This window comes from Heterostelium album (genome assembly GCF_000004825.1).
Source record: "Heterostelium album PN500 unplaced genomic scaffold PPL_scaffold9, whole genome shotgun sequence".
NCBI classification, from domain to species: domain Eukaryota; phylum Evosea; class Eumycetozoa; order Acytosteliales; family Acytosteliaceae; genus Heterostelium; species Heterostelium album.
The window spans coordinates 977890-1001383 of record NW_008805071.1 but is presented as its reverse complement, the minus strand read 5'-3'; the positions used below and the strand labels follow the sequence as shown (position 1 = coordinate 1001383).

General features: G+C 29.2%; 10 protein-coding genes across 10 annotated transcripts; 3 read left to right on the top strand and 7 right to left on the bottom strand.

Annotated features, from left to right (window-relative positions):
- Nucleotides 1–53: 53 nt before the first annotated feature.
- PPL_08919 (fluoride efflux transporter FluC) lies at nucleotides 54–536 on the bottom strand (the record flags this gene model as incomplete). The annotated part of the gene is made up of 1 exon (XM_020579718.1): nucleotides 54–536. One exon carries the CDS (start codon nucleotides 534–536, stop codon nucleotides 54–56), a length of 483 nt encoding a protein of 160 aa, XP_020430393.1.
- A 338-nt stretch (nucleotides 537–874) lies between these two features.
- Nucleotides 875–4522, bottom strand: PPL_08918 (uncharacterized protein; the record flags this gene model as incomplete). The annotated part of the gene is made up of 5 exons (XM_020579717.1): nucleotides 875–2176; nucleotides 2300–2363; nucleotides 3592–3866; nucleotides 3929–4016; nucleotides 4113–4522. 5 exons carry the CDS (start codon nucleotides 4520–4522, stop codon nucleotides 875–877), a joined length of 2139 nt encoding a protein of 712 aa, XP_020430392.1.
- A 682-nt stretch (nucleotides 4523–5204) lies between these two features.
- PPL_08917 (carbohydrate-binding domain-containing protein) lies at nucleotides 5205–5666 on the bottom strand (the record flags this gene model as incomplete). Its single annotated transcript, XM_020579716.1, has 1 exon — nucleotides 5205–5666. The coding sequence occupies one exon, from the start codon at nucleotides 5664–5666 to the stop codon at nucleotides 5205–5207; it is 462 nt and encodes a 153-aa protein (XP_020430391.1).
- A 432-nt stretch (nucleotides 5667–6098) lies between these two features.
- Nucleotides 6099–6712, bottom strand: PPL_08916 (uncharacterized protein; the record flags this gene model as incomplete). The annotated part of the gene is made up of 2 exons (XM_020579715.1): nucleotides 6099–6165; nucleotides 6252–6712. 2 exons carry the CDS (start codon nucleotides 6710–6712, stop codon nucleotides 6099–6101), a joined length of 528 nt encoding a protein of 175 aa, XP_020430390.1.
- Nucleotides 6713–6777: 65 nt separating this feature from the next.
- PPL_08915 (uncharacterized protein) lies at nucleotides 6778–9148 on the bottom strand (the record flags this gene model as incomplete). Its single annotated transcript, XM_020579714.1, has 4 exons — nucleotides 6778–7488; nucleotides 7559–7693; nucleotides 7772–8601; nucleotides 8752–9148. The coding sequence occupies 4 exons, from the start codon at nucleotides 9146–9148 to the stop codon at nucleotides 6778–6780; spliced, it is 2073 nt and encodes a 690-aa protein (XP_020430389.1).
- A 2748-nt stretch (nucleotides 9149–11896) lies between these two features.
- PPL_08914 (Arf GTPase activating protein) lies at nucleotides 11897–13530 on the bottom strand (the record flags this gene model as incomplete). The annotated part of the gene is made up of 5 exons (XM_020579713.1): nucleotides 11897–12045; nucleotides 12111–12430; nucleotides 12495–13001; nucleotides 13080–13259; nucleotides 13328–13530. The coding sequence occupies 5 exons, from the start codon at nucleotides 13528–13530 to the stop codon at nucleotides 11897–11899; spliced, it is 1359 nt and encodes a 452-aa protein (XP_020430388.1).
- Nucleotides 13531–13620: 90 nt separating this feature from the next.
- On the bottom strand, nucleotides 13621–15173 carry PPL_08913 (uncharacterized protein; the record flags this gene model as incomplete). The annotated part of the gene is made up of 3 exons (XM_020579712.1): nucleotides 13621–13627; nucleotides 13883–14795; nucleotides 14870–15173. 3 exons carry the CDS (start codon nucleotides 15171–15173, stop codon nucleotides 13621–13623), a joined length of 1224 nt encoding a protein of 407 aa, XP_020430387.1.
- A 2992-nt stretch (nucleotides 15174–18165) lies between these two features.
- Nucleotides 18166–20064, top strand: rapC (Ras family protein; the record flags this gene model as incomplete). Its single annotated transcript, XM_020579711.1, has 3 exons — nucleotides 18166–18348; nucleotides 18411–18783; nucleotides 19982–20064. The coding sequence occupies 3 exons, from the start codon at nucleotides 18166–18168 to the stop codon at nucleotides 20062–20064; spliced, it is 639 nt and encodes a 212-aa protein (XP_020430386.1).
- A 659-nt stretch (nucleotides 20065–20723) lies between these two features.
- pabpc1B (RNA-binding region RNP-1 domain-containing protein) lies at nucleotides 20724–22577 on the top strand (the record flags this gene model as incomplete). Its single annotated transcript, XM_020579710.1, has 1 exon — nucleotides 20724–22577. One exon carries the CDS (start codon nucleotides 20724–20726, stop codon nucleotides 22575–22577), a length of 1854 nt encoding a protein of 617 aa, XP_020430385.1.
- A 58-nt stretch (nucleotides 22578–22635) lies between these two features.
- On the top strand, nucleotides 22636–23229 carry PPL_08910 (uncharacterized protein; the record flags this gene model as incomplete). Its single annotated transcript, XM_020579709.1, has 1 exon — nucleotides 22636–23229. The coding sequence occupies one exon, from the start codon at nucleotides 22636–22638 to the stop codon at nucleotides 23227–23229; it is 594 nt and encodes a 197-aa protein (XP_020430384.1).
- Nucleotides 23230–23494: the final 265 nt, after the last annotated feature.

Here is a 23494-nt window from a genome sequence, read left to right as displayed (position 1 = left end):
TATTAAAACATTTATATATAAAATCTTTTTGTACATTTATTTTCAAAATACTATTATTCGTAATGTTTCCTTGTGAGTCTTATCGCCGTGTAGGTAGCCGCCAATCCTAAACCAGGTGATATAATACAGTAAAATATACCTATGATTGTATATTTCAATTGGTTTCTCTCGGATAAAAGTACGGTGTCTAAACAATAGCCAGAGAATGTAGTGTATCCTCCAAACAGACCAACCATTAATCCGTATCGAAGATCGATGTTAATATTCATTTGTTCTACACCGACCACCTGAACTACACCTATGATTGCACATCCTGATATGTTGATGATAAGCGTGCTCCAAAAGGTATCGGTCTTGAGCACATGAGCAAAAAAGATATTTAAAAAGTATCGTATTAAAACACCTACAATACCAAACAGAATCATCCAACCGAATCTGGAACCATTGAAATAGTCATCATGAACTATATGATCACTGCTTTCATGAATACTATCACTGACCACTAATGAAACTGTATTCATAACATATAATAACATTAATTAAAAAATGTAGTTCAAAAAAATACCATCTTTTTACATTTTTCAATAATAATAAAAAAGAATGTTATTTATGTTCTTTTAATTAAAAATAATGATTTAAATTTTTTTATTTTAAAACACAAAGGATGCAATTCTAAACCTGAAAGGTTCAGACACTGTATGACATACATCTTCCATAGTGGAATCGATTAGACAATATTCAGAATCAAGCAGTACATTGATCGAATAGGCATACGAATCATTTGAATTGCGAATTGATGATCGACAACAAAACAATAAAGTTACACTATTATATTATCATATGTTAAATTGACTACTTTATTTAACAATTTATGTTATGAAGATATTCCCTTTTGAGAGATCAGATTTGAAGTGATGTCTTCGATGCTGTGAGGTTTGGGGCGGATATGCTTGCGAAGTTTAGGAAACGGTGAAAGATTCAACGTAATTGGAACGGATGTAAGTGATTCCGCCATGAAAATATGGTCATCTTCACTATCACTGCTAAGATCTTCAGAATAGGAACTACAAATGGAATTACTTCGAGTGTTCGTTTCACTGCTAGAATCGCTCATTGAATGTTGATAGATACTAATGTTGTTGTTGTTGTTGTTGTTGTTGTTGTTGTTGTTGTTGTTGTTGTTGTTGTTGTTGTTGTTGTTGTTGTTGTTGTTGTTATGATTGTCAACGTATTGAACTTGGACGTTGTCAAAGACATATGTGAAATGCAATTCCCTTTGAAGATCTGGTAGTGTTGTTGATATCTGATTGAACTCATCTATCAATTTCTGACAAACATCCTTGGTCAATTGATTCTTATTCTTGTCAATCCAAGTAATGATTTCATCACAAGAGTTGTTAAGTACATCCATTCTATCGATTAAATCTGCATAATATTTAATATCTTGATTCTTTTGATGATTCTTGGTGTTGGTTGACGATATATTACAATTGGTTTGTGATTCTTGGTGTTGTAGTTTATATACATTATTTATATCTATTGGTGTTGATGATTCTATACAATTTAATTTCAGTGATGACATTTGTTTTTGTGTTTGATTTGTTGATGATGTATTTACATTTGTGAATCTTACATAATTATTACTATTATTATTATTGTTACTATTATTAATCGAATTTGAGGTTGAAGTAAATGACTTTCTCTGGTGTACATTTGATGCGCTATTATTTAATGATGGACTGCTCGATATGGACGATGGATTTTGGTTGGGATCGATCAGAGTAGTAGGACCATTGCTATTATATTTCTCAATGAGCTGTTTAACTGATTGTCGTCTTGCCAGTGGTGGTTTATGATTATCTATATCTATTTTGTTACCATTGTTTTGTGAAGCTGTGTATTGAGATGATAACTTATTTGAATCCAAAATATTTGGTTCCATTTTAATTTGTTGTTGATGAATATGATTTTCTAATGTTCCTTTGTTGTTATTATTATTATTCAAAGTTGAATATTTATTCTTTTGGAGTGCAGAAGCAAATGATAATGATTCTTTTTGATATAATTGTTGTTGTAATTGATTTTGTGGTTGATGATGACGATGTTCACTATTATTATTGTTTACTCCACCTGTGCTATTTTCAAAGTGAAGTTGTTTTAAATCGTGTCCAGGTTCCTTAAATAAATTATGTAGATTACTGAAACTAATGGGTGAATATCCTGAAATCAAATTGACCTACAGATAAAATTTATTAATAAAAAGAATTCAATTTTAAGTGGATCGATTTAGAAAACTTACAGCTGGAACTAATTTCAATGATTTTTTTCGCTGATCTTTATATTGATTATGATTCTTATTTGGTCTAAAATTTAAATACAATTAATAAATAAATAAATAGATTTGTTTATAAAATAAATATGGTGATTGAATTATGCTATTATTGAAATTGGAATATAATAAATTTAAAAGTTTGTTTAGTTGATTGTTATTATTTATTGGGTTGAATTGCTTTGCTGCTTTTATAATATTATGAGTATTATTAATATTTTTATTAATAAAATTTAATATTTTTCTAATATAATGATCAAAATGCAGCAATTATAAAGCATATAAAATTCTTATTTATTTGATTATTTAGGTTTTTTTTGTTAGATGATAGACGATGGCCATTTTAGGTAGGCTATTATATATATTTTATATATGTTTTACGATTAAGAAAATGTGGTGGGTTTAATTGTGTGAGTGGGTGGGTTTTATAAAATGATGATGATGATAATGATGATGCATATTACAAACCACATCAAATATATTTCTATTTATGTTTAATTATTTATACACCTCGTATATCATTGTACACTGGTTTTTTGTTAATCAAATTATTATTGAACTATTCAGCCATACCATACATGGATTTTCAAATTTACCCATAGAACATATATAAAATCGTTGGTGACAATATATATATTATTTTGGAAATATTGCAAATAATGATAAAACCCAACATCCAATCCTAACAAACATAGTAGATGCTAACCTAATTGGATGACAAAAATGGTGTGGAGAGTAGTACACACAGGTGATGATTTAATTAACAATACAACAACAATTGATTTTAATATTCATATCATTTATTTTTACTCAATATAAAAACTTTTATATTGGGTGTGTAAGCAAAAATATTGAATTATCATCATGATATGGTTGGGGTTATTCAAAAAAGAGCGCCAAACAAATGAATAATGTATAGTTAAATAATAATAATTATACTTTGATAAACAAATAATGAATGAATGAATGATACAGTGCTCTTTCAACACGATTGTTTAATAAAGATGTGTTGGTATGTGTTTATCTGATTATTCGATGGGTTGAATTAATTTGATGTGGTGGTAGTGTGTGTAAAAGATAAAAATGCAAAAATAATCGTCAGGCTTATGTTAATTTGTGACTGTAATGGGCAGTTAAATCATTGATGTTAGTTGTTATTTGATGACAATAACATTTAAACTTTTTTTGATCTGACTATTGAAGGTAACAACAAACAAAATAACTTTAATGACAATAACTCCAAGAAAAAAGAGTCAACTTACACTCCAATTGAAACCAGTCTGTTGTAGATTGTATCTCTTTGATGTTCTGTTTCAGTTCTAAAGTAGAATACTCTAACGTCGTTTCGAAGTATAATGATATTGGATTCCAAAATCTTAACGGAAAGGTCTGTGATGGGTATCACATTGACTGGAAGCTGTGAAGTTCTCTTTTTGTAACAGAATATCTGTAACTGTTGAATCTCCACCCATCTAGTTGACCATTTTACCTTTCCTTTCTTTTGAATATAACCTGAATACAACATAATATCTACAGCCTTTTTAAAAAAAAAATATATATTAATATTTAAAAATTAATTTATATTGTTTATCTACTTACTGGACATTTACAATTGAGTGGATCACTCAAGATATCAGTCATAATGGTATTAAGTTCACATCTTTCATTTTTACTAGCTGCATATACACTATATCTAAAAAATATTTAAAATTATAGAATTAATATAAAATAATCTGGAAAAATAACAAACATTTTGTTTGAGATTAATTTGTTGGATAGTTACGAATTTGGTTCGGATGTTCTTATCGTTAGAAAAGTGGGATCGAAAGGACATAGTAATGGTTCCAAAAGATGAGTGAATGGCACAATTCTAAGTTGCTTTCCACGACGACTTATAACTGCGATTCTATAGTGATAGTCAAACTGTAGTACAAATGGACGCATCCTTTTCTTTGTGAATACATATATACAATATCTAGCTAGATTTGTTGATAATATACAGAGGTCATTTGAATCTTTGTTATGATTGCTACTACTGTTTTCCTGTATTGAACTTTGAGAAACGAGTCCCATTGATATAGCTGTTGTTGAAACTACATTGTTATTATTATTATGATTTGTTATCTCTGCAACTGAAACATTTCCAATTTCAGATGATGAAGTTATTTCACCACTATTCCGAATTGAAACCATTCTTTATTTATACACTCTCTAGTGTAAAGAGATAATATAAATGATTGCAATTTTAAAAAAAAGGTTTGATTAATTTGCGTAAATCTTTTTGTTTTTTTTTTACAAATTGAGATATTTAATTAAGTAATAGATATTTAATTTATTTTTTTTTAAAAAAAAAAAAAACACTGATTCAGAGAATTATTTTAAAAAACTATCAGATTTGCAAAAAAAAAAAAAAAAATTAGGTTTGATAAATAAAAAAAATCTGATAAATAAAATTAGAAATAAATGGATAAATAATAAATGAATTAAATTACAAAAAAGATAAATATAACAAAATCTAAATATGTATATGTTGGATGATTCAAATTAAAAATAAAAATATTCCAAAAATTCTTAACTGACAAAAATTTTGATCTTAATTATCATTGGAGCTTTCATTATTAAAAAAAAACAATCTTTTTAATTTAAATTGGGTGTATTGGTGGGTTCTCCAATGCCATCCCGATTCATTTTTATATTAATAAAAAAAAAAAAATCAAACTTTATTCCATTAGAGGAAATATTTTTAATTTAAAGATCTGGGTGGAAAGAGAGATCAAAATCAATTAATAAGGAATTATTGATTAGATTTATAGAAAAAGAAAATTTTATTTTTATTTTCAACAATTTAAAAGAATAATTTAATTTGGATGTAAATTTAATAGGTGAGTGCTTTGATGAAGAGATTTGGTGCGACTCTACCATGATCAATGTAACCAAAGGTGAAGGTTTGACCTGGTTTGATACCTTGAGCGTATTGTGGGAGGAGGAAGTATCCGTGATCGTAGATGATATTCCAGACAGAGTTGTTGTCACGTGGGTTCAAGGTACAGTCGGTTTCAATAACGATTTGTTGGAGTGTCATTGGTGCATAGTTGACAACATGAACACGGTAGAGTGTGAATGGTACTCCATTCTCTTCCCAAGTACGTTCGATGGTCTGAACGATTGCAATATCATGACATTGATCTAACAAGACACAGTTGCTAACACCATCACGACACACACAGACTTGACCGACACCACAGACATTCGATCCACAAACTTGTTGCCATGTCGCAGAGACTGCTGACAAACATGTAATGGCAACCAACAAAAAGGCAAAACTTGTAAACTTCATTCTTATTTATTTAACTTTAGAGAAATATATTATTGTAAACTTGTTATTTAGATTTATATTTTGTTTTGAATGAAATTTACAAGTTTGATAACTTCTTTAAATACTTATTTGTAAACCATAGTTATAACATTCAAAGTTATAAAAATAATAGATAATTGATAATTATTAGTAGATATTAATAAATATCTCTAAAACTCATAGTTTGGTTCATCATTAACACACACACACACATAACACACTACACCACAATAATTACATTATAATATAATTTAATACCTATTATTTTAACAATTATTAATAATATTGGCATTATTAACTTGAATAAAATGGATACTACTTAATATAAATAATTATACAATTTAGCAATTATTTTTATATTAATATATTTAAATGATTGCCAATAAATAAATAAGTGTACATATATCGATGCTTTTAAAATGATATCTCTCTTAACAACTTTGTATTTGATGGGCACCAATAACATTTTGGTAAGAAAGCACTATGTAATGTATGTATTTATATTATTGTAATGACGATTAATATTAATAAAAAGAGTATGAATAGATAGATCATAATTTAACATACCGGCATGCCAATCTTAGATTCTTTTCTAAATATTTATAGGTAACATTACATTCAGGGTGTGAGTTTGAAATAAATCTAATAGATGATGGTTCAATGTAATATTTCCAATTAGGATTCCACGGTTGAACGCCTGCATTGATTTTACCGACCAACTGTATATTATCGATCACTCTACCTGCAATAATAGATCTTGCGTACTCTATTTCGTTTTGATTTGTCATCTTTACGACTATTTCATCATCATTTACAATATCTTTCATTAAGAAATATGCTGCTGTTGTTGTTGTAGTTGTGGTTGTGGTTGTGGTTGTTTTTTTAACCTCTACCTCTTCTTTTGATGCATCATGTGTAACTATATTATTACTACCTTCACATTTACTATAATCTTTACTAACTATTGCTCCGACAAATAGAATATTAACAAGCAATAGCATTAAAATAATAAATATTTGTAATTTCATTCTAAATTCAATAATAACCAATTTTTTTTTTTTTTTAGATTATCAACTAAATGTAACATGTTTATTTATTTCTTCTTGTTATCGTTTGTTGGTGATAATGATTTTAGATAAGTTCTTAATTTGATTAATTGTTGTTTAAATCTTTCTATTATTCTTTGTTGCTGATTATTGTTATCTATTTCATTACTATCATTATTATTATTATTGTTACCATTATTATCATTGTTGTTATTATTAGTTAAATGTTGTTTCAATAATAGTTGCTTAATTGTTTCAACAACCTTTGATTCGAGTCTACTTAAAAATTCGGTGACCTTTGAAAGAGGTAAAGTTGTGGATCGCAAAACTTTTATCTGTGAAAGATGCTGAGTGATCGTCGTAAGTGAGTTCAGTACAGAGCAATCTCGCAGTTCAAAGACTCTATCACTACTCATTGACTCTAATATATTGATAAATGATTCTATCTTTTGATCTTGTTGTTGCTGATATTGTTGTGATTGTTGTTTCTGATTACTACCCACTGGATATAAAACTGATAAATATAACCAGATTGCATAGTATTCATTATATTTACTCTTAATATTGATATTAATTTGATTATTACTATTATCATTATCATTATCATTACCAGTGTCATTATTATCATTATTACTAAGATCTTCAAGAAATAGTGATTTGAACTCTGGTACTTGTTGTGTGAACTTGCAAAGCATCTCTGACTGACAACAGACTGTTGTTAACCAACGTAATGACTCATTGACCAATGATTCATATACCTTTAGAAAATAATATTATTAGTATTAGATGATCAATGATGGTAAGCTTTAGTATGATATGTTAACATACAATCGAATCGGTTGGATTATTAATTAACTTTAGTGTTAATGTAAGATATTGAGCGAATAATGATTTCTGGAGATAGAGTTGATCCCATCCTTTATAGTCTAACTGATTGGCAATATACAATGTTATCTTTGATATCTATAGTTAGAAATATATATATATAGGTAGAATTATATTAGGAATATAGTTAGTTTGCCAAATTCATATTCTACTTACCATTGACATTTCATTATTAGAGTTACTATTAATATGTGTAAGTCGATTGATTTCCAAAGAATTCCAATAGGAAAGTCTATTGGTCAGATGTAACAGATTATCGATAATTGATTTATTAAGATAATCTAGTGATCTCTTTGACAATGATTTAAGTGGAATCGATACCAAACTATCAAATAATGATAATAATGTATCTATTTGGAAATTTGACAGTAAAGCAGTACTATGATTATCGTTTGATTGTGTAAAGCTGGAGGAAGAAGAGGAAGATTCAATTAGAATATCTAAAAGCTGTGGAAGTATATATGGTATTTCATTTGGTTTCGATAGAATACGATCACGTAGTATATATATAAAGAGTGGAATGAGTGCTGCCAACGGTAAGAGATGTTCAGCTGAGAAGAGTGAATTGACTATTGACTTGATGTCATCCATTATCGAATAATCTTCCCATACGGTATCATTTGATATATTATCATAACATGATTGTTTATATATATCGATTAGCTTTTCACAAATGACAGACCAATTATTATTATTATTATTATTATTATTATTATTATTATTATTATTATTGATATTTTCATTCAATCTATATTTAGCATCATAGAATTCCTTTGTAATATCTACACCTCCACTATTAACATTGAAATCCTTATAATTATCCTCATTATCTTCTTCTACTTCTGCTGCTATTTCATTATTACTATGATCTATTATTTCTTGATTATCATCTGATTGATCAGTTTCATCATCATCATCATCATCATCAGATTCATCATCAATATAATATCTATCAAGATATTCTAAAAGTTCATTTGATTCCTTTACTCTTTGAATGATAGATAATAGTAGGTGTGGTTAATATCGATAACATTGTAAAATATGCATCTATTAATAGTGGAATTATAGAATAGATTACCTTAAGATATACTTTAATTGTTTTATAAAAAATAAATAATATAAAGAAGAATATATACTACCATATTCTTGATTGCTATTAGTTTGATCTTTAGTTGTTTTTGTGGTTGTTGATGATTGTGAGTTTAAAGTTGTATTATACTTTAAAGAGTACTCTGTTAATGTATTTAAAAGTATATTATTGAATTTAAAAGGCGGTAGTGATGATATGGTTACTGTTGATGTTGGTGTGAATTGATTATCTAACGCTATAAGTCTATTTAATAGATCATCTAACAATAATTTCAATTGTTTACTTGATATCGTTGGAAAGTCTGTTGATAATCTATCGTATACCTCCACCGCACTATTTAGACGTCTGTCAAAGTAAATATCATCTTTATCCTCTTCTTTGATTTCGCCATCAATGTTATTTGATAACATCAACTCTTTGATTAAATCATTTAAACTAGACATATTGATCTAAATGGAAATAGAAATAAAAATCCATAAAATTTTTTCGAGCTGTAAAGCATTGAAACCTTTGTTTTTTTTTTTAGGCACAACAAGTGATCATATTAAAATATAATAAATTAATATTAAATGTTAATTGTTTTTAATAGAATTAATTGATATTAAAAAACAAGTAAAACACAATGATGTTAAATATTTAGATTTTTCTCTTTATTGTTAATTTATAACCTTCGGTATTGCTATGTTTCTGACAAAGTTCAAGGTTTTCTTTATCATTTAGTAAGTCATTAAAGAAATCATAAGTAATCTTTTGACCAGAAGTGTGTAGTATGATTTTATGACACTTTGATGATATGCTGTTGAATGTGGTTATAAACTCTTTAATTAGTTCTTTCATCTGTTCGTTTTCTTTGTATCCCAACCGATTTGATTAGTATATGATACAATATCTAACTTTCTAATATGTTTATTGGATTTCAACATGTCGAGTGTCCAAAATCTAATATTCAATAATTATATATCATTCTATCATTAATAACCAAGATGTAACACCTTTAAATATTTAAATTTTATATCTGTGGTCTTTCTTTTTTTTTTTGTATAAACCTAAAAATCTATAAATCCAACCTTTCCTCATCAATCATACCTATGTTGTTTTTTACAAACTTTGTTACTTTGAAAATTAACTTGTGTGGCCATAGTTTCCATCCAACTCTTTTATTTATTCTATGTGTAATGTTGTTTACAGCATTATCACAAGAGAAAAAAATTGTGATTTAGTCACTTTCACACCATTCAATATATATATTTAAATATATTCATGATTTTAATGGTGTTTTGACAGTCAGTGATTCAGGTAGAATAAAGTTGTTTCCTAGGTATTAAATCAGTAGTTCCAATTAATACTCACCTCTAACCGACCACTCATTACAAGAGAATTTAAGCGAAGCAATTCAATAAACTATTCATTATATATTAACAACTATCACAATTTCTAATAAAATTAAATTAAATTTTTTTTTCTACTTGTTATTAATACACTTGTTTTTTTTTTAAACAAAACTTCTTCTCATTTTTTTACAAATAAATATATTTTTAAAGTTTATAATATCTCGAACTGTCCATTATCTCAATCTAAAAAATTATGAGAATTGGACGGTATTATTAAAAAATCAGATTATCTGGTCAATAATAATATCAGTTTATATGCAGCCAAAGCTATAACAATAATTATATAATAGTAAATCAATATTGAAAGAATATTATCTTCAGTCCCTTTGAGAAATCTTGGAAATGAAAGCAAATTTGGTTCAGAATTTCAAGATTTCAATAACAGGAAGATGCCTCAGAATTCACGAGAAAGATGGTAGACCACATGGGAAATATTCACTCTCATTGGAAATATAAAGGCATTGGTGATCTACTCAACTCTACTAAATTCTGCCATGTTGTAGAGTCTTTGAAACAGGTTGTTCTTTCTAAACTACATTCCCAGAGTTAAGCGTGATTTACAAGATGAAGAGATTATAACTATGTCATCAACAACAACAGCAACAACCACAACAACTTCCAATAGTGTTGGAAACACTTGGGGCAAGAAGAGTGGCAATGACCAATTGGTGAATTGATTTAAATCCCTTTTACACTTCACTCTAAATCAATTCACCAATTGGTCGTTGCCAACAATCAATACAAATAAACTATTATTCTTTATTTTTGTTTAAATCTTATCAGTTTTATTTAGAAGTAAAGGGAAATTTGATCAACAAGCTTAGTTCTTCTTGGCAGCGGTCTTTTGATTCTTCATTGGACCCATAACCTTTGATTTCTCATCGGAAGTTTGATATCAAAATTCTACCGTGACCGAACTTCGAAGATGTATCAATGAACTTTAAGCTGTTGTTTTTAATGATTATTAATGTTATTAGTTTATATGATCACTATATTTAAATAATAAACTTAATTTAATACTTACACGACCTTCTCGAGAGCTGGACGTGAGGTATCGTCATGGAGTGACTTTCTGAGGGTCAAGTTTAAAACATCAAGTATATATAAGGTTTAAAAATGATATCAACAATCAACATTCCGAGTCAAACAAGTCATCAAATTTCAATTTGAACACTATCCAATAAAAATAAATTTCTGATTGTGCTTAACTGAAATACCGATTGACTCTTTGAAAGATAATCAATAGATTTCTTTAAAAGTTGAGATTGTTCTTGTTTGTTGTATCGTGAGTCTTTGAACAGATAATCTGTGGCAATTGTTTTCGATATGATATTGAACCATTCTTTACAAACCAAAACATAATTCAATACAAGTTTAATAGGTTTTTTATTCTTGTTTGGTAGCAAACATCATCGACACATAATCTGAAATCACTCTCCAAATCTAATGAACCAATTGATAGACTAATGATTTTTTGAAGAATTATTTTCGATTGTATCAATTTGTTATTATTATTACTATCATTATCGTTGTCTTGATATGACATTAAAAAGTGTTAATTCAAGGACAAGAATTGAAAAAAGAATTTAAAAAAAAATCAAAAATTTGATCAAAGTCAAACAATCCTTGATTAACAACTATTTTTATACAATGTATTAAATGAAATTATTTTTAGATCTGTTCGACAACAAAAAAACTATTTAAAAATTTGAACATAATTAATCTTAACCTTTTTTTTTATTTACAAGTTTATACAATGAATTGAATGGGTATTAAAGAAAATTGTTTTTAATCTCATCATTATCTGTAACGTTCTTGGAAATCTTGATAAGCATTGGATGCCATGTTTGTTAGTTTTTTACTTCCATCCATAACTGCATTTGATAGTGAACGTATATCTGTTTTAGCAAGATACATCAATTTATCTGCTATATCAGATGCTCTCATATCTAGATTTTAAAATAAGTAATTAGTTAAATTTAAAAAAAAATCATTTCATTAACATAATAGTTACCTGATAACTTTGGTGATTCATCTCTATTATAATATTGAGCACTTGAAATAGATGTTGCACCTTGAAATGCAGATAGTCTTGCTTGTTTCTCTGGATCAAATTTGGTGTCTTTATCATCTCCGAAATACTGTTGCGATGAAATAGACTTGGCATTGGAAAAATTCTTTCTTGCATAGTCACTAGAATCATTACGATCGTTTGACTCTTTAGACTTTACTGACTTTCCACTATCATGGAATTCAAAATCTCTATCATTATTATAATTATCTCTTGTTGTCGATGATGTATTTTTATTTTTCTTTTGATTATATAATGGTTCCCTAAATTTTTAATAATATTAATAAAATCTAAAAATACTATAAATTAATAATAGTTTCAACTTACTGAATAGTTTCTTCAACATCAAATATTGAAGAGTACTGTTGTTTGTTTGATCGGAGTTCTGGTGATTGATTGGTAGGTGATTTATCCGTTTGAACATTCTTGTTTGTAGATGACGATTTGTTTGTAGAGGTCTCTGGGATTGAATCCCAATCGTCGTCAAATGACTGTTTGCTGATACGCTTGGTGGTGGAGGTCTTTGCGACAACCGGTTTCTTTGATGATCTTGTAATACTAACCTTCTTATCGAAATCATCCCATTCACTGTCATCAGCAACCACAACTGTCTGTTGCTTTGGTGTTGATTCTTGGCTGTTGCTTGATGTATCAACAAGTAACGGTGATGAATTGGAAATTGATAATGGTGAAGGATTTGATTTATTTGTCAAGTTTGGAGATGGTCCTGATTTATTTAGTGTCGCTACTGCTGTTGTTGCGTTTGCCTCTAATGGTGAAGATTGATTTGGTGTTGATGTTACTGAAGATATTGATTCATTTGTTTCATTTAATCTAATATTTATAAATAAAAAGGTTGGTCAATAAATAGTCAAGGATTTAAATCTTTCTTTCTTTCTTATCTATAGTTACAATTTAGCAGCTTTTGTTTCTAATAACTTTCTATAGTTGATTGCACTGTTTGAGATATATTTTTGATCAATTTTCTCATTGGCAATGCCATGCTCTGAAAAGTAGATTCTTGCATTCAAGTTACCACCACATTTCATTATTCTAAGTTGTGAAGGTTTCCATGAATCTATTGTTATTGATCTAAATAAATAATATATTGTGTTTAGAATATCATTAAATATATAGATATCAAATAATATACTATTTACCTTACAAAAGTTATATGTGTTCCAAGTAATCTATGACTTGATGCACAGTCAACACAAATATAAATACCAAAAGGAATTGATGCCCATTGTGGATTTTTAGATTGACAATCAAAACAAACCTTATTTTCAGATTTATGTGTTTGTTTCTGAAAGAATGAAACAGATTCTGATAAAGGTATTGATTCTTCTTTAATTGTACTCATTATTTTTTTTTCTTTTCTCTCTTTTAAAATATTCTATTACTGCTATTAACTTCTTACACTGTTACTACTACTAATTCTTACTAATACTATTTATTTTCTTAATATATTTTAACAAGCTTTAAAGTAAAAGTGAAAATCAATAATAATATTAAAAAAAAACAAGGATAAACACTTGTTGTTTAAATTTTGGCTATGTTAATAAATAAATGAAATTGAATTAAATTTTTAATATAAAAATTATGTGACTGACATTAATAATAATATTAAAAAAAAAAAACAAATGGTGTGTGGTGATGTGGTTAATGCAAAGTCAATGTTATTATTGTACGTAATGATATATTACTACAACTACTTTCTTAATAGTTTATTAAATAATAACGGTATTAATTGTTTATGATTATTATCATTAGTTGTTGTTGTTAATGAATCATCTGTAATATATCCACCATGTAATGATTCATCTAATATTATGATTTGATTATTTGATATTCTACGTACTCCTATTGTATAGCTATTGGTTTGACTTTCTATTACTACTGTGTTGATCGATGCCGGTAGTTGAAGTATATTGTTCTTCTTGAAGAATGACGATGGTACTTTGAGTATCTCTAGGTTCAAAGGCAATGAATCTCGTTGTAGAATCATGTCGAACCTGCTACCCAGGTCCAGTTCAACAACACCCTCGGGCAATGCATGTTTCGGCAGTGGGTTGTCTGTCTTTCGATCGTAGTTGGTCAGATAGATGGCGAGGTGTGTAACTGTCGACGGTACCAAGCCAATCGGTAGCGGCTCGGTGAATGCATAGTTGAAAGAGAGATGCTTGACCGACGTGGGAATCGATGACGATGGAATGGTCTGCTCGAATGCATCTTCGAAAGCCAGGTGAGTCACCGACGATGGAATAACGATTTGACGCGACGGCAAACTCTTGAACGATGCCATCGTAAGCTGTTTGAGTGTGGGTGGAAGAACGCCTTCTCCCAATGATTGGTTAAAAGCCCATCCCAAGTACAGACTTTCGAGCCGCGGTGGCAGACAGCCTGGTCGCAGTTGTTTATTGAACTTCTCGCCAAACGATATGTGTAATATATGATCTGGAATCGCACTCGCTTGAATAGATTGATTAAATGTATTGAAAAACATTAAATGAGTTACATTGTTTGGTATCGTTGACAGTTCGCTTGTATTTCTGATGATTATCGATTGGTGTCTTTGTTCATTTTCAAACTTTGAAAATAATCCATTTGAACTTAAATTATCTAATACTTCAAGTATATATAAAAAATGAATAAATCAATCATAATTATAAATTTAAATCAATCTTTTTCAGTTTACTTACTATATTTATCTATTGATTTTATAATGATAGGTTGAAAAGATTGTAATTTAAAAAGTGATGATTTCAATTTCCATTTATTTGTACTATTACTATGACTGTAGGAGGGTGATGATATTGATTGAGGTTGTTGATACTGTTGCTGATGATTCTTATACAGATGTTTTACATTGAAATATAGATATTTACTACGTTCATAGTAGAGTCTTTTCGATACCAAAGCAAAACATACTCTATCTATATTTGATTCTATAAATGATATAATATGTGATAATAATAAATGTGATAAATTCGTTAAATTCATCATTTTTATATAAATAAATAAATCTGTTTGAAAAAAATAATGTACAGCGAAAGAAAAAAGAGGGGTTTGGGATGATCATTTTTTAAAAAAATTTAACTGGATAATAACGGAATTAAAATTTATTATTAAATCTATATTTGTTTTGGATATAGCAATTATTTATATTATTTAAAGATTACATTGTTTATTTGATTATGTTAAAGAGATTTGAAAGAGTTTCACTTTGTTTCTTAACTAGCTGGTAAATCATATATTCTGCACAGAGGTAAGCTACCACTAACAACATATATTGATCGGATCTACTTTAACAGATTTATTTATTAGTAGAATGAAAAAATCAATCAAAATCCTCAATAATCTTCAAATAAGGCGAGACAATTGATTGTCTAGAGAACTATCTCTTTTAACTTACCAATGTATACTTATTAGGTAGATAGTTATTTTAATGAGTACTACTTTTTATTAATATCACTTGATAAAGAGGATATCATTTCAATTTATCTCAGAGAATAGTAAAAAATAAACTAAACTCATGCACAATCCGTTTCCACCATTAAAAGTAAATAATAAAATCCATAAATATCGAATTGATTTTCATTCAGTTCTGAAATCGATATTTAGATGCTATTTGATTAAAGTGTACATATAAAAATTTTAATTAGTTGTATGGTTAGTTTTATATAACCCCATTAATCATGCTGATAACAAAATCACTATGAATTTCATTGTGTTCTCAAACACATATGGGGGTTCCTGCACTTAATTTAGATTTAATTTCGCACGTTTTTTTTTTTTGTTTTATTTCATTGTGAGACATTTATACCTATATAAACAACCTAAAAGTAAGTTAATTAATTAATTATTTAATTAAAAACAATGAAGTTAAACCAACATTTTTTTGTTTCAGAACAGTTATTACTAAACTTGTCAAATGATGAATCATGATCCTTAACGTTTACAATAAATCGTTATAATAAAATTAGAGAACTTTTTGACAATTTTTTAGAACCTATTAGTTGATTAGATTGCAATAGAAAATGGAACTGGTAAACATGTTTGATTCAAACCACTCATGAATTTGATTCAATTCCTAGGATAAGACAAGTTTCAATATCTAATTAATATCATCATCAATTTTTTTTTAAAAATTCTTTTTTTGTAATTAGAATTTATTTATTTACAGTGTAAATCAAACCTAAATAGGATCTCAATTTGGACAGGTGAGAAAAAAACATAAAAAAACTAATCAAATCAAAAGATAATGGATCTATACAAGTGAACAGGTAAAATCTTATGATTTTAATATATCTTGTAATCATCATCTCAAAGAACACAACAACATCAAGAATCAAGATGTAAAAATAAATAAAAAGAATGGAACAATCAATTCCTATCAACTACTTTTCATTCCTACACCATTCTTTACACAAACGCTTTTCACAATGAATAAAAAGTAGTAGCAGTGGTAATTGGTTCATCTCATAGCTATGATACAGGTGTGATAAAAATGGAGAACAAGCCTATGATCACAATCAATTTAAATGGGTACTTTTTTTAGTACACCACTCAAAAATGTGTGGTTGAATCTGTTTTTTTTCAAACAATTTCATTACAAGTGTGTGGTTTTGTGTGTAAAAAAAAACCAAATAAAAACAAGATGAACACCATGATTGGAAGTTTAGGTGTGTTTATACTTAGTGGTAGTGAAACATACCAAAAGTTGTTTGCAAGCGTTGCCGTCAACACTGTAATCAGGTCTTTATCTGCTCAATGATTGATCATTCTCAAAAATAATCTCTACTTTAGATTTACAACAGAAAACAGTTTTTTTTTTTGTTACTTTTTTTATTTGTTACAAACTAATTTATTACTATTAATTCTGTTTTATTATATTAATTATATGTATTGATGGTGAGTGTGGTACCTCCTGAGTAATCTTATTGTTACCAATTCGTGTGTGTGAGTTTCGAGATAAAAAGAGTGTTTGAAAAACACAATTAAAATATTGTTACAAAAACACACACCTCACTTTTATATTAAAAACAGACACACATTATTATTACTCTGTCAATCATTATGTCAATCACAATCACAATTATAACTAATTGTTGATTACATGCAAGTATAGGTAGTTTGTTATTGATAACAAAAAATTAAAAGAAGATAATAATGAGAATTATCCAAACACCAAACAAAACACACCATCAAGGTTTCTATAAATATTGCTGTGTTGTTGCTGTTCATTTGATAATCTATTAATCAAATATTAAAACAATCAATAGATATAAATTTTATAACAATATTGATTTATATTTATAAGCAACCAACACAACACAACACTAAATATATTTATTTGTACGCAAAATTAAAAAAAAACAATCACCCAAAAATTGTTTTTATACTACCCATATCATATTATATAATTTCACCTCATTCTTTATATAAAAGCGTTTCTTTATTATTATTTAAATTATTTATTATTAAATTTCTTTAACTTTGATCCAATTGGTGGTTAGTTATTCATTATAACAAACTACCTAAAGCAACAACACACACTCACACCACTCTAGTACATTAACAACATCTCTATCACAGGAGAAAGGAAGTGATTAACCAACTTCCATCAATTCAGCAGAATAAACTCTAGAGCTGTTTATCTGCTTTGCTAGCTATTCAATCTTTTGTATTATAAATATTGCTACAAAATAAAACCAATAACAAATAATCCAAAGTAAAAATATCACTTCACAACAATTAAAAAACATCAACTGTTCGCTATTGTTATTATTTCTTTAATTCTATCCTACCAAATTAATTAGAGGATTCTTTTTTATTTTACATTAAATAATAAAAATAGCATTTTAAAATAATAATAAATAATCCAAATATATATTTAACTTCTGTAATAATTATAATATTCAAATCAACTGTTCAAATCAATATAAAATACTTTTTTAGATTGAAAATTTATAAAAAACAATAATAATATTTAACAATGACCAATTTGAAAATTGTAATCCTTGGAAGTGGAAGTGTTGGTAAATCCGCTGTCACTATCCAATATGTAAATGGAGAATTTGTTGACCAATATGATCCAACCATTGAGGATATGTATAGAAAAGTAATTGAATTCAATGGTGACCATATTATGTTGGAAATTATGGATACTGCTGGAACAGTAAGTAAATTTGGAAAATCAAAATAAAAATAAAAATCATTAATTTATTTTTATTTATTTAGGAAAACTTTTTGGTAATGAGAGATTTATATATTAGAAATGGACAAGGTTTCATTTTAGTATATAGTATCACTGCTAAATCAACTTTCTATGAATTGGATAACATTAAGGAACAAGTGTGTCGTGTCAAGGACTCAACGACCTCACGTATTCCAATGGTGGTTCTTGGAAACAAGTGTGATCTTGAGAAGGATCGTCAAGTCGCCTCGAAAGAGGGTCAAGATTTGGTTGAGAAATGGGGTGGTAACGTTGACTTTTTAGAGACATCAGCCAAGAGTAAAATTAACATCTCTGCTGCCTTTGATCAACTGGTCAAACAAATTCGTTCCAAAGACCCAAGCAAATCAAAAAAGAAGAGAACCAGTGGAGGTGGATGTAAATTATTCTAAACAACCATTTTATTTTTTAACCAACTACTTGTACATCAAAACTTCACATTTATGGTCAAACTGCCACATCTTTCTAAAATCTTGTACGAACCTTTATTATCCAATTCACATTTTTGAATACATATTCAAAATAATATTAATTGTACTATTCAAATTTAAATAAATTGTAAAAATATAAACTATATTAATTATTCCTTTATTTGGTTTATTTTATTTTAATGGAATGGAATGAAAAAGATGATCCGCATTGCATTTGCAAACACCATCTTTTTCTAAAAGTGGGAGGGTTGTTTTTTTTTTTTTTTTTTTTTTGGGTTTTTATTTTTTTTTTTGTTTTTTATTTGTGACGACAAAAACTCATCGGAAAGTTGTTTGACTTTTTTTCAAACTATATTATTTTGGTGGTGCACTAAATCAAACCAGGTCGATGTTCAAACTCTTTTGTTTATCTTTTTTTGCACAACATAATTCCATTTTTTTGATTTTCACCTTATTTTTTTTTCTTTTTTTTTCTATTTTTTTTTTATATTTTTTTTTGTTTGGGTTACTCGTCTCATGAAATTTTGTGTTGTGAAAACATTTTGAAACGAAGCAGTATAAGCAGCAGCAGATAAGAGTCACCACAACAGCCAATTCAATTTTGCAGTGTCAAGTTTGATTGTATAATTTGTGTTTGACTGGTAAGAATAATTTACTTTTTTTTTTTTTTTTTTTTAATATAAACATTTGTAATAATACCTATATAAATTTCAAATCTGTTATCATCATATCAAAATACCGTACCTGTAATTATTCTATCATCTGATCAATCTTACCCTACTACTTCTACATCATTAATCATCACTCAAACACACTTTAATTATCATCATCAACAAGACCTTAGATTTAGTTTCAAAAATTTAAATGTAGCTATGAATAATCATTTTTTAAAAAAAAATTCATAATCAAAAAAAACAGAGATATATATCTAAAAAAAGTGCGTACATTTATGTCTGATGGAAAAGATTACCTTCACCCCAATTTCATCATCACCCACACCACTTTTTTTTAAAAAAATTTTTTATTTGTTATATGCATAAATCAAAAGTTTTATATCATATGAAAAAAAAGTAAAAAAATAGAAAAAGTTGGAGTAGTATAATATTCAACAACAACAACAACAACAACATCATTATTATTAATAGTAATCATTCATTCACTTTTGTTATTGGCAACAGCCTTTACTCAAAAGAATGTTTATTTAATAAATGTGAAGGATGATGAGTAATATGATGTGTTTGATGATAATAATAACAACCATATAATTCATTGGCGTGTGTGTAAAGTGATAAATACGTGTGTTTTATTAAATTTGTTGTTCAGACTCGATCCACTTACTTGCTTACACCCACACACATATTTATATATTTTTTAAAAAGCAATTGAGTGATGTGATTCTAATATGCAAGAGTATATACTTTACATTTTTTTTAATAACTCATTCATATCAAGGAGTAAAATATATATATTTTTTTTCATTGCATTTTATACTTTTTAAACATAGTTGTTCTCTGTACTAATAATACTTTATAACCAATCATTGCAATCATTTCATATTATCATTAGTTTTAGGTAATTGCCCTATTCATTAATTGAAAAAAAAAAAAAAAACAAATTCTATTTCTTTCTTCCTTCACAAAGCAGGATCATTAAATATAGCTTGTTTATTTTAGTTTTTTAAATCCAATCAATTCCAACAAGTTATTACAAAATCATTTGTATTATTTTGGTTTGATTGTTTTTATTTATTTGGTTTGGATAATAATATAATAATAATATATTTCCAAAACAACTCCTCTCCTCCTCATTCTTCTTCTTCTTCATTAATTTCAAAAAGTCAATTTCAACTCAAAAAATTTCAAAAAGTAGTTAGTAATAACATTTATAATGGTACCAACAACTACAACATCCTCAGAGGTCACAGTTAACTGTGTGGTTGAAGAATCAACTACCACTGGTAATATTGCTGTTTCATTGCCAGACAATGCTGCCGTAGAGTCAAGCCAACAACATCACTCACACCAACCACACGCACATCACCACCACAACCACCGTGGACATAACGGTCACCACCATCACAACCACAGCCACAACCATGGTCACCACCATCACCCTGCCGCCGCCGGAAATGGACATCACCACCATGCCAATGGAAACAATGGCGCCATCGTCCATCCAATGATGCATCCACATGCCCATCCACACTCACAGCCACATCACCATCACCCACACCACCAAATGGTGATGCCACCGATGCCACACCATCCAAACAACTACAACTACCTGGCATCACAATACACCTCACTATATGTTGGCGATCTTGCACCCGATGTCAATGAAATCATGTTGAGTGAACTCTTTTCAAAGGTTGGCCGTTCCGCCGTTGCCTCTATCCACGTCTGTCGTGACTCTATCACTTTCCGCTCACTCGGATACGCTTATGTCAACTTTTTCAACTCGATCGATGCCGAGCGTGCTTTAGATACATTGAACTACTCACAGATCATGGGTCGTCCATGCCGTATCATGTGGTCACTCCGTGATCCAACCAAGCGTAAATCAAACGTAGGCAACATCTTTGTCAAGAATCTCGATAAACAAGTCGACAATGCTATGCTTTTCGATACATTCAGCAAGTTTGGAAACATCTTGTCATGCAAGATCGAGTATGAAAAGGGTGTTTCCAAGGGATACGGTTACGTCCACTTTGAGACACAAGAGTCTAGCGATCGTGCCATCCAAGGAGTCAACGGAACCATGTTGTGTGGAAAGCCAATCACTGTCGAGCAGTTTGTCTCCAAGGTGGAGCGTTTCAAAGAGAAGAACGAACACAAATTGTTTATCAAGAACATCGATGAGCTAGCCACCGTAGAACAGCTCCAAGCAGAGTTGTCTCGTTTCGGTGAGATTGAATCTTGTATTATTAGATTGGACAACAATGGAAAATCAAAGGGATTGGGATTCGTCGAGTTTAAGTCGGTCGAGGACGCCCAACGTCTCATGGACAATCCAGAACCAATCCAAATCCTTTCGAAACCAATCACCATCGATCGTATTAAAAATAAAATGGAAAGAAACATTGAGCATCGTCAGATCAAACAACAACAAGCCAATGGAAATCCAAACAACAACAACAATGTTGTCAATAACTCTACAGCGCCAACAGTAGCAGCAACAACAACAACAACAACGACAACAGTTGATAGCAATGGAAATCCAACCAACAGCAGCAACAACAATAATTCAGTAGCACCAACCAATTTAACATTATTTATTCACAATATCGATGAATCCATCGACAAGGAAGTTATTCGTGAGGAATTTGCCAAGCATGGAACCATTTTGGGTATCAAGATCGTTCAAGAGAATGGAAAGAACCGTGGATTCGGATTCCTCTCGTACTCTACTCAGGAGGAGGCCAACATTGCCATTGAAAAGATGAACGGATTCATTCTGGGAAGCAAGCCACTCTCTGTCAGTTTCTCCAATCGTAAATACAAGAAGCGTATGCAACAGTTGCAAAGCAACGGCAGCAACGACCCATCACAACCACAACCACAACCCCATATACCATTACAACCGATGCCATACTACTTCCGTAATCCATACCATCACCACCACCCACACCCACACTCACCACACCACCAAGGTCAAGTTTTCCACCCACACCAACAACCACCATACTATACACATCAAATGCCACCCAATGGCACCACAAATGTCGTCCAACCCACGTTATAACAAACAACAACCACAACAACCACAACAACAACCAGGACAACAACCATCTTCATTGCCAATGACAACACCACCATCATCATATAAAGGTGGACGTTCATCTTCCATCCCAATGAAATCAAACAACATTGGAGCCAATCAGCCAAACGGTAGTCCATCATTCTATCGTAAACCAAGATCATTCAATCCAAATCATCATAATAACTCTGGAGCACCACGTAGTAGATATAATAACACTAATAATATAAATAGCAATAGTAATAATAACGATTCAACACCAACTACACCACCACCAGAAAATGCTTTATCACAGGCTACCACCACTACTACTGCCAATGGAGAAGAGACAACCAGCAGCAGCAGCAGCACTACCACACCAGTAAATATTACATATAGTTTACACTCTCTGTTAGAAATGCCAGAGAACGATGCCAAAGAAATAATAGGAACAGAGATATACAATATCGTCACCATGAAATATCCAAACCAAGCGCCAAAAATCACTGGAATGATTATGAGCTCACATGAACTCAAGGAACTCTATGAGATGGTTGTCAACGGTGAAGTTCACAACAAGATAGAACAAGCACAATCTCTCATCGACAGCCAACAACAACAACAACCACAACAACCAACTTCCATTGCTGCCAACTAAAAGGTTAACATTAAGCAAAAGAAAAATAAGTTTAATTAAAACCTTTTTTTTTTACTTTTTTTTTTAAAAATAACATTTTTGTTTTATTATATCTATATTTAAATATATTACTGTCAATATTCTCAATATTAATATTTTTATTTTAGTAACAAATACTATTCTTTTGTTTCAAATTTGATTGTTGATTACAAAAACACAAGAATAAAAAAATGTTTATAAAAGGAAAAAGTGATAAAACGCCAATATAAATATGAACATTTTATAT